The sequence below is a fragment of the Hyla sarda genome (assembly GCF_029499605.1).
Source record: "Hyla sarda isolate aHylSar1 chromosome 1 unlocalized genomic scaffold, aHylSar1.hap1 SUPER_1_unloc_3, whole genome shotgun sequence".
Lineage (NCBI taxonomy): Eukaryota > Metazoa > Chordata > Amphibia > Anura > Hylidae > Hyla > Hyla sarda.
The window spans coordinates 536,663-550,359 of NW_026607589.1; the positions used below are offsets into that span (position 1 = coordinate 536,663).

At 42.9% G+C, this 13,697-nt stretch overlaps 2 protein-coding genes across 2 annotated transcripts in view; one reads left to right on the forward strand and one right to left on the reverse strand.

The window, feature by feature from the left end:
* LOC130298173 (uncharacterized) overlaps nt 1-13,697 on the forward strand; it is a 308,559-nt gene that overhangs the window by 163,834 nt on the left and 131,028 nt on the right. Inside the window, exon 7 of the mRNA XM_056551085.1 lies at nt 4,772-5,482. Coding sequence (XP_056407060.1) covers nt 4,772-5,482 — 711 coding nt within the window. The remainder of the gene's footprint in view (nt 1-4,771; nt 5,483-13,697) is intronic.
* Nucleotides 1-13,697, reverse strand: part of LOC130298171 (uncharacterized) — a 133,634-nt gene that overhangs the window by 97,544 nt on the left and 22,393 nt on the right.

The window sequence follows — 13,697 nt, forward strand, 5'->3', positions numbered from 1 at the left end:
ACAGGAGACTATACACAGCGAGGAGAAGATTATCATGGAGACATTACAGGACTATACACAGCGAGGAGAAGATTATCATGGAGACATTACAGGAGACTATATACAGCGAGGAGAAGATTATCATGGAGACATTACAGGAGACTATACACAGCGAGGAGAAGATTATCATGGAGACATTACAGGAGACTATACACAGCGAGGGGAAGATTATCATGGAGACATTACAGGAGACTATACACAGCGAGGGGAAGATTATCATGGAGACATTACAGGAGACTATACACAGCGAGGAGAAGATTATCATGGAGACATTACAGGAGACTATACACAGCGAGGAGAAGATTATCATGGAGACATTACAGGACTATACACAGCGAGGAGAAGATTATCATGGAGACATTACAGGAGACTACACACAGCGAGGAGAAGATTATCATGGAGACATTACAGGACTATACACAGCGAGGAGAAGATTATCATGGAGACATTACAGGAGACTATACACAGCGAGGAGAAGATTATCATGGAGACATTACAGGAGACTATATACAGAGAGGAGAAGATTATCATGGAGACATTACAGGAGACTATAGACAGCGAGGAGAAGATTATCATGGAGACATTACAGGAGACTATACACAGCGAGGAGAAGATTATCATGGAGACATTACAGGAGACTATACACAGCGAGGAGAAGATTATCATGGAGACATTACAGGAGACTATACACAGCGAGGAGAAGATTATCATGGAGACATTACAGGAGACTACACAGCGAGTAGAAGATTATCATGGAGACATTACAGGAGACTATACACAGCGAGGAGAAGATTATCATGGAGACATTACAGGACTATACACAGCGAGGAGAAGATTATCATGGAGACATTACAGGAGACTATACACAGCGAGGAGAAGATTATCATGGAGACATTACAGGAGACTATACACAGCGAGGAGAAGATTATCATGGAGACATTACAGGAGACTATACACAGCGAGGGGAAGATTATCATGGAGACATTACAGGAGACTATACACAGCGAGGAGAAGATTATCATGGAGACATTACAGGAGACTATACACAGCGAGGAGAAGATTATCATGGAGACATTACAGGAGACTATACACAGCGAGGAGAAGATTATCATGGAGACATTACAGGACTATACACAGCGAGGAGAAGATTATCATGGAGACATTACAGGAGACTATACACAGCGAGGAGAAGATTATCATGGAGACATTACAGGAGACTATACACAGCGAGGAGAAGATTATCATGGAGACATTACAGGAGACTATACACAGCGAGGAGAAGATTATCATGGAGACATTACAGGAGACTATACACAGCGAGGAGAAGATTATCATAGAGACATTACAGGAGACTATGCACAGCGAGGAGAAGATTATCATGGAGACATTACAGGAGACTACAAAGCGAGGAGAAGATTATCATGGAGACATTACAGGAGACTATACACAGCGAGGAGAAGATTATCATGGAGACATTACAGGAGACTATACACAGCGAGGAGAAGATTATCATGGAGACATTACAGGAGACTATACACAGCGAGGAGAAGATTATCATGGAGACATTACAGGAGACTATACACAGCGAGGAGAAGATTATCATGGACACATTACAGGACTATACACAGCGAGGAGAAGATTATCATGGAGACATTACAGGAGACTATACACAGGGAGGAGAAGATTTTCATGGAGACATTACAGGAGACTATACACAGCGAGGAGAAGATTATCATGGAGACATTACAGGAGACTATACACAGCGAGGAGAAGATTATCATGGAGACATTACAGGAGACTATACACAGCGAGGAGAAGATTATCATAGAGACATTACAGGAGACTATACACAGCGAGGAGAAGATTATCATGGAGACAATACAGGACTATACACAGCGAGGAGAAGATTATCATGGAGACATTACAGGAGACTATACACAGCGAGGAGAAGATTATCATAGAGACATCACAGGAGACTATACACAGCGAGGAGAAGATTATCATGGAGACATTACAGGAGACTATACACAGCGAGGAGAAGATTATCATGGAGACATTACAGGAGACTATACACAGCGAGGAGAAGATTATCATGGAGACATTACAGGAGACTATACACAGCGAAGAGAAGATTATCATGGAGACATTACAGGACTATACACAGCGAGGAGAAGATTATCATGGAGACATTACAGGAGACTATACACAGCGAGGAGAAGATTATCATGGAGACATTACAGGAGACTATACACAGCGAGGAGAAGATTATCATGGAGACATTACAGGAGACTATATACAGCTAGGAGAAGATTATCATGGAGACATTACAGGACTATACACAGCGAGGAGAAGATTATCATGGAGACATTACAGGGACTATACACAGCGAGGAGAAGATTATCATGGAGACATTACAGGAGACTATACACAGCGAGGAGAAGATTATCATGGAGACATTACAGGACTATACACAGCGAGGAGAAGATTATCATGGAGACATTACAGGGACTATACACAGCGAGGAGAAGATTATCATGGAGACATTACAGGAGACTATACACAGCGAGGAGAAGATTATCATGGAGACATTACAGGACTATACACAGCGAGGAGAAGATTATCATGGAGACATTACAGGACTATACACAGCGAGGAGAAGATTATCATGGAGACATTACAGGAGACTATACACAGCGAGGAGAAGATTATCATGGAGACATTACAGGAGACTATACACAGCGAGGAGAAGATTATCATGGAGACATTACAGGAGACTATACACAGCGAGGAGAAGATTATCATGGAGACATTACAGGAGACTATACACAGCGAGGAGAAGATTATCATGGAGACATTACAGGACTATACACAGCGAGGAGAAGATTATCATGGAGACATTACAGGAGACTATACACAGCGAGGAGAAGATTATCATAGAGACATCACAGGAGACTATACACAGCGAGGAGAAGATTATCATGGACACATTACAGGAGACTATACCCAGCGAGGAGAAGATTATCATGGAGACATTACAGGAGACTATACACAGCGAGGAGAAGATTATCATGGAGACATTACAGGAGACTATACACAGCGAGGAGAAGATTATCATGGAGACATTACAGGAGACTATACACAGCGAGGAGAAGATTATCATGGAGACATTACAGGAGACTATACACAGCGAGGAGAAGATTATCATGGAGACATTACAGGACTATACACAGCGAGGAGAAGATTATCATGGAGACATTACAGGAGACTATACACAGCGAGGAGAAGATTATCATAGAGACATCACAGGAGACTATACACAGCGAGGAGAAGATTATCATGGACACATTACAGGAGACTATACCCAGCGAGGAGAAGATTATCATGGAGACATTACAGGAGACTATACACAGCGAGGAGAAGATTATCATGGAGACATTACAGGAGACTATACACAGCGAGGAGAAGATTATCATGGAGACATTACAGGAGACTACAAAGGGAGGAGAAGATTATCATGGACACATTACAGGACTATACACAGCGAGGAGAAGATTATCATGGAGACATTACAGGAGACTATACACAGCGAGGAGAAGATTATCATGGAGACATTACAGGAGACTATACACAGCGAGGAGAAGATTATCATAGAGACATCACAGGAGACTATACACAGCGAGGAGAAGATTATCATGGAGACATTACAGGAGACTATACACAGCGAGGAGAAGATTATCATGGAGACATTACAGGGACTATACACAGCGAGGAGAAGATTATCATGGAGAGATTACAGGAGACTATACACAGCGAGGAGAAGATTATCATGGAGACATTACAGGAGACTATACACAGTGATCATTAACACAAGGTAGGATGATGATTGTTCCATTACATCATATTCTGTACAAGATTTAACTATGAGTATATGAAACGTTTAACTCCTTAATGACCCATTATGTTTATTTACCTCATGGGGCCGTTAAGGATATATGGGGTGGGCCCGGGACCTGTCCCCCCTCTATATCTGGTGGATCTTGGTTGAATTCTTCTGCTGAGGGCCGATGCTAATAGCTGATACAGAGCAATCTCTGGTGCTGGCTATTAACCAATTAGATGCTACAGTCAAAGCTGATATCAGCATTTATACAGCCTTATTGAGAATCATTGGTGAAGCAGTGGTAAGTATTGGCTCCCCACAAAGCGAATATGGGGGGCCTATCCATCGTCATGGCAGCCCGAGGCCTTTGCTAGGACTCTGCTATTGATACAGCCTGTCTATGGTCGGCTCTAATGGGTCAATGTAGCAAATATGTACTGCACTGATCTGTATGAGCAATCCAATGACTGCTCATACAAGTCCTATAGAGGGACCAAAAAGTGTAAAAAATAAATAAATAAATTCAAAAGATGTTTTTAAAAATGTAAATGAACCCCCTCCAATAGTATTTTGACATTATTTTGTTGTAATTGTTTTTAAAAAGTAACGCGTAACGAAAACTATGCAAATTAGATATCGCTGTGATCATATGGACCTGACATATATTTTAATGCTTGTTAATACAATGTAAGATTGATCCCACAAAATACAAGCTCTTAAACCCAGTGTAGATGGAAAAATAAAAGTTATGGCTATGAGGAGAGGAGGGGAAAAAAGAAAACACAAAAGCTTAAATGTCCTGGGTTGTTAAGGGGTTAATACTGATAATAAAATCTGTGTTATTCTCTGCAGATTCTTGTACCAGGAGATCAGAGGAGAATCTTATATCTTCAGATTATAAAGCAGATGATGATATCACACAAGATACATATGAAGAACATTCCATTATCCCAGATACACCCTCAGCCCTTCACAGCCAAGATCTGTCATCTCATCCTTATATACAGGTCCTGTCTTCTCATTCATCACAGGATGTTCAGCAAAAAAAAGGTCACAGAAGGGATGTTGGACATCAACGAGCTCATACAGGAAAGAAACCATATTCATGCTCAGAATGTGGGAAATGTTTTACTAAGAAATCACATCTTGCTGGACATCGAAGAACTCACACAGGAGAGAAGCCATTTTCATGCTCAGAATGTGGGAAATGTTTTACTTTTAAATCAAATCTTGTTGTACATCAGAGAACTCACAAAGGAGAGAAGCCATTTTCATGTTCAGAATGTGGGAAGTGTTTTACTCGGAAACCAAATCTTATTGAACATCAAAGAACTCACACAGAAGAGAAGCCATTTTCATGTTCAGTATGTGGGAAGTGTTTTACTCGGAAACCAAATCTTATTGAACATCAAAGAATTCACACAGAAGAGAAGCCATTTTCATGCTCAGAATGTGGGAAATGTTTTACTTTTAAATCAAGCCTTGTTGTACATCAAAGAACTCACACAGGGGAGAAGCCATTTTTATGTTCAGAATGTGGGAAATGTTTTACTTTAAAATCAAGTCTTGTTAAACATCAGAGAACTCACACAGGAGAGAAGCCAATTCAGAGCAATAAATGATGCAGATAACACATATATATATTCACCATGTACATAGGATATCTGACATTTATACATATATCATATACTTCATCTCCAAACTTGTTACCAATTGTTTTTTTTTTTTATTGAGTAAACAAGTCATACATTAATTAATAAATAAATATTATAGACAGTAGATTTCAATACATGCTTTGTGCATCCCCTCTTAAGACCAAGACAGCTATTTAACCCCCCCCCCCCCCACCTCCCATCCCATCCCCCCCCTGTAATCCCGGAAAAAATATATATATATATATTTTAATAATTAAGTTTTTTAAAAATTCATTTCCCTACTCCTCTCCTCCCCCCACCTCCTCCCCCTCCACCTGGTACATCTCCTTCTTAAAAGCTCTCCACCACTCCTGCCTACTAATTCTGTTAATGGAGATCCAGTTCTTTACAATAGTCATCCTTGCATAGAACAGTCCCAACATAATTACTCTAGATACTCGCTTGTCCACCTGGATGTCAAGATCTTCACCTAAAATCGCCATCTGTGCTGTAAGAGCCAGGGTCACCCTCCATTCCTCATCCAATTTCTCCTTAACCTCTAACCAGAAATCCCTGATCCTCTCACATGTCCAAAGCATGTGCAGCATGTCCGCCTTCTCCTCTCCACACTTTGGGCATGCGATAAACCTATGCCAACCAATTTTCCTCATAAAATGTGGTGTGTAATATAATCTATACACTATGTTAAACTGTATCATTCTGTGATTGCTATTTAAGGGGATACTACCAATCCTTTTATAAATACGTGCCCATTGTGCATCTGTGATACTACCTAAATCTCTCTGCCATTTCTCCTTACTACTGTGACTTAAATCATTACTTGTGCAATTAAAAATTTCCTTATAAACCCTGGATAACAATCCTTTCGTCAAATCCCCTTTTATTATTCTTTTAATAAACGGTCCAGTGGGTTCAATCACTAGCCCTGCATTTACTGCGTGCAAAAAAATGCTCCTAATTCTCATATATTCATACCAGGCTCCCCTATCCTTTCCTATTCCCTCCCTCATTACTTCCCAAGTTATCAATTTCCCATCTTTCCATATATCTTTCACCGTGTTAATACCTAATTGTCTTATTATAGTGAACTCCTTATCCTTCAGTTTCTCACTGATATTCTTATTCTCCCATATTCGTGCTATATCTAACATGCCTCTTATTTTTTATTTTTTCTTAAATACTGTCCAGAACTTCCTTATATTCTTAACTAGTATTGTGTGTTCCAAGTGTCCCACCCTATTCCCTGATTCCAAAAACCGGTAGATGTCTTTCACCTCCCCTTCACTTGTTTGTATAATCAGCTGAAAAAAATCCAATTTATCCCAAATATTTATAAAATATATCTGTGAGGCAAGGAAATAATTCCTTATGTCCGGGAAGGCGAACCCCCCCCCCCCCCCTATCTTTGGCAAAAAAACTCTATTTTGATCCGGGCTCTCCGGTGACCCCATATCAAGCCATTAAAGGCAGCTATTATTTTTCTAAAGGATGCTTCATCACACCAAATGGGGGATGAGGTGAATACAACAACTTTGGCAAGAGGACAGTTTTTATTAATGTTATTCTTTCTACTCTTGAGATATTAAACCCACTCCATGCCTGTGTCTTTTTTTCAATGTTTTTAACTACATGTGCCAGGTTCAGTGCATGGTGATCCTCTAGGGTTCCTGAGATCTTGATTCCTAGGTATTTAAAATGTTCTCCTCTTCCTAACACTTTTAAATCTGTACATGACCAGTTTCCCTCCTCACCCAAAGGAAGGAGGACTGATTTTCCCCAATTTATCTCCAGTCCTGCGTATACCCCAAATCTCTTGATTATACTCATCACTCCACTTAAGTCCCTCTCCCTTCTCAAGAAAACCAAGATGTAATCGGCGTATAGTGACAGTTTGTCCTCTCTCCCCCTCGCTCCGAACCCCTCTATACCCTCCTCCACTCTTATTTTCATTGCTAATGGCTCTATACTTAAGGCGAAGAGCAAGGGAGAGAGAGGACAACCCTGCCTTGTTCCCCTTGACAGGCCAAATTGCTTCGATAAACCACCTTCCACCGAGATCCTGGCCACCGGCTCCGAGTACAAGAGACGAATCATCTCCACCAGCCTGCCCCCAAAACCAAAGCACCCCAGAGTCTGCCACAAGAACTCCCACTCCACCCTGTCGAACGCCCTAGATGCGTCCAAGGACAGGATGGAGTGGGAGCCCTCCCCCCAAGGCCCCCCAAATTCTATATTGGCCATTACTCTGAAGATGTTATGGCAGGCCATTCTATTCGGCATAAAGCCGCATTGGTCTCTGTGCACTAAGTCCCCCTATCACACTCTGTAGTCTCAGTGCCAGAACCTTAGCATAGATCTTAACATCTGTGTTTAGCAAAGAGATGGGCCTGTAAGAGCCCATCTCTTCACCATCCTTACCCTCCTTGGGGAGGAGAATTATCATTGATTCTCTCATGGTATCCGGTAGCTGCATTCTCTCCAAACTAGTAGAGAGAACCCTTGCCAGAGCGGGCAACAAGCATCTTCCATACCTCCTATACACCTCGAAAGGGAGCTCATCACCTCTGGGGGTAGGATTACCCCTGATTTTATTCAGGGCCAAACTTAATTCCCCTGATGTCACTGGTCTCTCCATCTCTTCTCTATTCGGGCCCTTCACTTGGGGGAACTCAAACCCGTCCAGATATTTCCCCATTTCCTCCCTCCCTCCCTTCCACTCGGACTCATATAATCTATTATAATACTCCCGAAATTCCTTTACTACCTCCTTTGCCCCCTCGCATACCCTCCCATCCATTCCCTTAATCCTTGTTATTCTTGGGGGTGCTTTCTGATTCCTGACCAGGGACATCAGGAACCTACTGGGTTGCCCTGCTTCCAGGAGTCTCTGTTGGCCCAAGAATAAACATCTATTCTTACTTTTTTCCAACAAATATGCGTCCAAAGCTTCCTGGCCTTTTTCCCATTCCAACCTATGTTCTTCTGAGGGGTCTACCATTTGTTTATTTTCTGCCCCAGAGCATGGTGATCTTAATTCCTCTTCCCTGCTTCTAAACTCTCGTTTCTTCCTTCTAATAGCTCTTATTATTTCACCTCTAAGAAAGGCCTTCCCTGCTTCCCAAACAATATGGTCATCCGCCGTGCCCCAATTATTTACAAAATATTCCTCCAGGTTAAGTATTCTTTCATTTTCAATGAGGCATAGCCAATGAGCATTAATTTTGGGCATCCCCTCCCGCCTCACCCCCCCCCCAGTATCTACCGTTACCTCAATCGCCGCATGATCAGACAAGCAACGGGTGAGATAACGCACGCAGTTTACCCTATCACAACCGAGAGCATTTCCTGTACTGGTGTCTATTCTGGACAGAACTTGGCCGGAACGACTCCAACAGGAGTACCTCTCTGCGCAGATTTTAGCCAGAGGGGAGACCCCACATCCCCCCCACCACCCTGAGAGCGAAATCTATCCAGCTCCTCTGAGAACACCCCATTCATGTCCCCTTGTATAAAGAGTGGACAGTCCTCCCTATTGGCACAGAACTCGAAGAGTTTAATCAGAACTTTAGGCAAGAAGGGGGATGGGATGTAGATAAAGGCCAAAATGCAGATCAATCCCTCCAATCTACCATACAGAAAGATAAATCTCCCATACTGATCTACACTTTGTCCCAGTACATCCCACTTTATACTTCTGTGGAAGAAAACTGATACCCCCCGTGAGCAAGATGTGAAAAATGAGTGAAAACTACTTCCCCACCAACTTCTTTTTAATATCTGAACCGTATCCCTTGTCAGGTGTGTTTCTAGCAGGCCAAGAACGCATGGGAGATAATTTTTAACCACACTCATTACTGCCATCCTTTTAATATTTTCCCCAAGCCCCCGAACGTTCCAGGCTATCAATTTTGTATTACTCATCCTCTATCCCCTCTTATCCCTCTGTCCATTATGAGGAAGGAACGATAGTAGAGGAACAAGGAGAGGGAGGAAGAGGGAGAGAGAGAGAAGAAGAAAAGAGAAAAAAAAAACACAAACCTCGGTCCACCGTCCCCCCCCCAACACCCCCCCCACCCTCTCCAGTACCGGGGAGGGTATTTCTCCCTCCTCCGGAGAGGGATCAGGTCCCTGCTCCCCCACATTGGATTTATTTTGATTTCTTTTTGCAGATATCCCAGGAGATGACATGTATTTGGCCAATTTGCCTGTGCTTTTCTGGTCCTTTCCAGGACTGTTGGTTTTATTTAATTTTAGTGCCATTTTCCAAGAGGACCTTTTTACCCTATGACACCTCCTATTTAGGATAGAAGTTGAGGATATCAAAGCACAGTTCCACTTTAATAAACACACTATGCACTGTGTGTCCTATGGTACAGTCAAGAGTCACTTTCAGTGTCGGAGGGAAAGAGGTGGTGCCCAGGGGGGGAAGTTCTTCTATTCTAATACACAGGCACTCTCACTGCCAATTCATTTAATTCTCCTAGTCGTTTCCTCTTGAAAAAAGGGGAACAGAGGGCGAGGAATACACTTCATTCATACACTGTGTGTCCAATAGTGCAATCAAGAGGTACCATTTTAGTGGGGAAAAAGAAATGGTACCCAGGAGGTATTTCTTCTCTCACTGCCTTTCCATATATTTATCTTAATCAGTTCCTCTTATTAAAGGAGAGCAGAGGACAAAGAGCACACTTCCATTAAAGTATTAATCTAAGCAGTACGGTATCTTCCCTCTCTGTTACAGTTGAAACGCTGTTCCTCAAACAATACTTATTTACTGGGAGCTTAGGGAGAATCCAGCAGAGCTCCCTTAATTTAGTGGAATACCACAGTCAATAGAGAAAAGAAACATATGGGAACGTTCTCACCCCGTTTTATGCTGGAGTCCCTTGACGGCCACCTGTTCTTCCACTTGAACTTGTGCCTGGAGGCAGCCTCTCACTCTGCCTCCTCTGCCGTCTTGGGGCTCGAGCTCCTCCGCGGGTTCCCTGTTGTCACGCTGCTGCCTGCTCCGCCGTGCGCCTCCAGTAGCCGATGGCGTGCAGTGGCGTCTCACGTGGTGCGGCGTCTTTCCGGCTCTCACCCGGAACTCTGCTGTCCAAGCCTCACTTTCGCCTCTGCACACGTGGGGCTCTGACTTCCCCGCTCTCCCAATCTCCAACTTCTTCCGTCAGGGTTTTCGCCAGCAGGTAGAAACAACTCAACTACCGACTGCAGGTATATACCAGCTGGGGTCAGTCGGAGGTTCTCCATCAAGGCATGGACGGATCTCCAGGGCTAAACATCCATCCTCAGCCGTGGGTTCCCTGGGGGGGGGGGGTGGCGAGGCGTTCACCCTCTTCCCAACATACTCCTCCTGCCGGCATGGTTCTTAGTTGTGTAATGTGTCCAGTAGGGGGCGAGAGTCACACTGGGGAGATTTATCAAAACCCTTCAAGAGGAAAAGTTGCCCATAGCAAACAATCAGATCGCTTCTTTCATTGTTACCAAGGCCTCTGCAAAATGAAAGAAGCCATCTGATTGGTTGCTATGGGCAACTGGGCAACTTTTCCTCTGGACAGGTTTTGATAACTGTGTTTGTGATTACGTTTATACTCTTGGAAAGGACAAAAACGTAACGTTAGATGCTAAAACAGATTCTGCGCTTCACATTACTACAGGATCTTTTTACCATTGACTTACATTATAATACAATAAAATATGGTGTATAAATAATCTGTAATGGGAGAGGTTTATCGGACCCGTGTGGAGGAGGAGGGGATAAGTCGCCCATGAAGACCAATCAGATCACTACTTTCATTTTTCATAGGCCTTTATAAAGATGGGATATGCGGTCTGACTGGTCGCTGTGGGCAGCTGCTTCACTCTTCCTCTGCACCGGATTTGATGAATCTCTCCCAATGAGTCCATTCTAAAGAAAAATGGTAAATGGCGCCATTAAAACCTGTAGATGACAGCGCAACCCGCCCCACAAACAGCCCTGTACATGGAAGATGGCAAAAGTCATAAGGGGCAGAATAGGGGAATTGTAAGAAGATTTATTTTGAAAAAAAAAAAGGTTTTACTTTTCTAAAAGAAGTGTGATAGTATAAACCAAATGTAAATATGAGTATCGCTGAAATCATATTAAATGACAAAATAAAGAGAACGTGCCAGGTTTACCATGAACTGCACTGTGGAAAAACAAAAAAAAACAAAAGTTGCACAATTTATTTTTTTATCTTTAATTCCTACTCCACAAATGACATTTTCTTGGTGTCGCTGGACATTTTATAGTAAAATAGAAGGTGTCATTACAAAGTACAATCAGTTGTGCAAAAAAACAAGCCCTGTGGATGGAAAAGTAAAATGCACCAAAGAAAATAGTCCTGGATGATGTGACAATGCTGGACATACTGATGAAAGGTTCTGTGTAACCAGCTTCAGCCTCAGACTGTGATTGAGAGCGATCATGGAGCTTTATATTATTGCTATACCCAGTGGGTTATTTACCCTGTTAGTGATCGGGGTCATATTCTACATCTGTATTAAGAAATATTAATCTACACAACATGACGACTTAGAAGAAGTTATTGTAGAGAAACCAACCAATAAAAACCAATCTTCTGATGATGACAACTTAGAAGAAGAGAAGAGAAAGGCTGCGGCCTCGGAGGAGCCTGACACCGCACCACCAGCCAAGAAACCCAGGACAGAAGGCAAGTGTGATCAAAGTGGTGAAGATGAAGGTCCATCCCAGGATGAGCCCAATATCTACACACCACAGAACACCAAGGGCCTGTCTCCCGACCAAATGTCAGTGCTGCAAAGTCAAGGCTATGACGGCATGCTGGACGATGAGATCATCAACATGGCTCAAGATCTCCTCCAAAGGCAATTCTCCGACCCCGATGGCCTCCAGCCTGTGGCCGCTGTCCTCTTTCCCGGGTACGAGGTAACAAAAGATGCCGTTCAGATCCATAACGATTGGGAAAGAATGCATTGGCTAACCACCTGCTATAGAGATGGCAAGATCATGGTGGCCGACAGCATAAGAACCCACAATCTGTCACCTTCCATACGTGACCAGATAACAAACCTATACAGTGGAGTGGTACACGAGCCCCTTAATCATCTGCACTTTCTGGACGTAGACCAGCAGAGTAATAACTACGACTGTGGAGTGTCTGCCATCGCTTTTGCTTATGAGTTGCTGGCAAAGGACGGAGACCCAGAGGTGACATATGACCACACGGCAATAAGGGGACATCTCATAACGTGTCTACAGAACGGTATCATAACCAAATTTCCCACAAAGGAAAAGTAAGACCACCACCGCAATTACAGTGCTGACTGTCAATGGTCCAACTAAGAAGCACAGGACTTCACTTCATTTTAGAAGGGTTTAAGTGCTAGTGTGTGTCTTATAATAAATATATATAAACCTAAGAAACCTGTCATATTGTGGACTAAATATACATGAAAAAGGTAAAAGTGAAAATCATAGAATCAAAACATTCAACAACATTGATGACACGATCATAATACATATAAGCCTAGAGTTCTATGAGCGGCTCTAGACTTTGTGAAAATTGAGTTGAGTGTGTATGCAGCAGAGTTGAGTGCGATATTGTGTGTATGTAGCAGAGCTGAGTGTGTGTGTGTATGTAGCAGATCGAGTGTGTGAATGTGTGTATGTAGCAGAGCTGAGTGTGTGTGTGTGTGTGTAGCAGAGCTGAGTGTGTGTATGCAACAGAGTTATGTGTGATTGTGTGTGTGTGGCAGAGCTGAGTGTGTGAGTGTGTGTATGTAGCAGTGCTGAATGTGTGAGTATGTGTATGCAGCAGAGCTGAGTGTGTGTAAGTAGCAAAGCTGAGTGTGTGAGTGTGTGCATGTAGCAGAGCTGAGTGTGTGTATGCAGCAGAGTTGAGTGTGTGATTGTGTGTATGTAGCAGAGCTGCGTGTGTAAGTGTGAGTTTGTGTAGGTAGCAGAACTGAGTGTGTGAGTGTGTGTATATAGCAGAGCTGAGTGTGTTAGCAGCGTAAGTGTGTACTACATACGCACTGCTATACACATGGCAGTATGTGCAGAGCATTGCATCCTAGTGTCTTTACTACAGACACTAGGATGCAATGCTCTGCACATA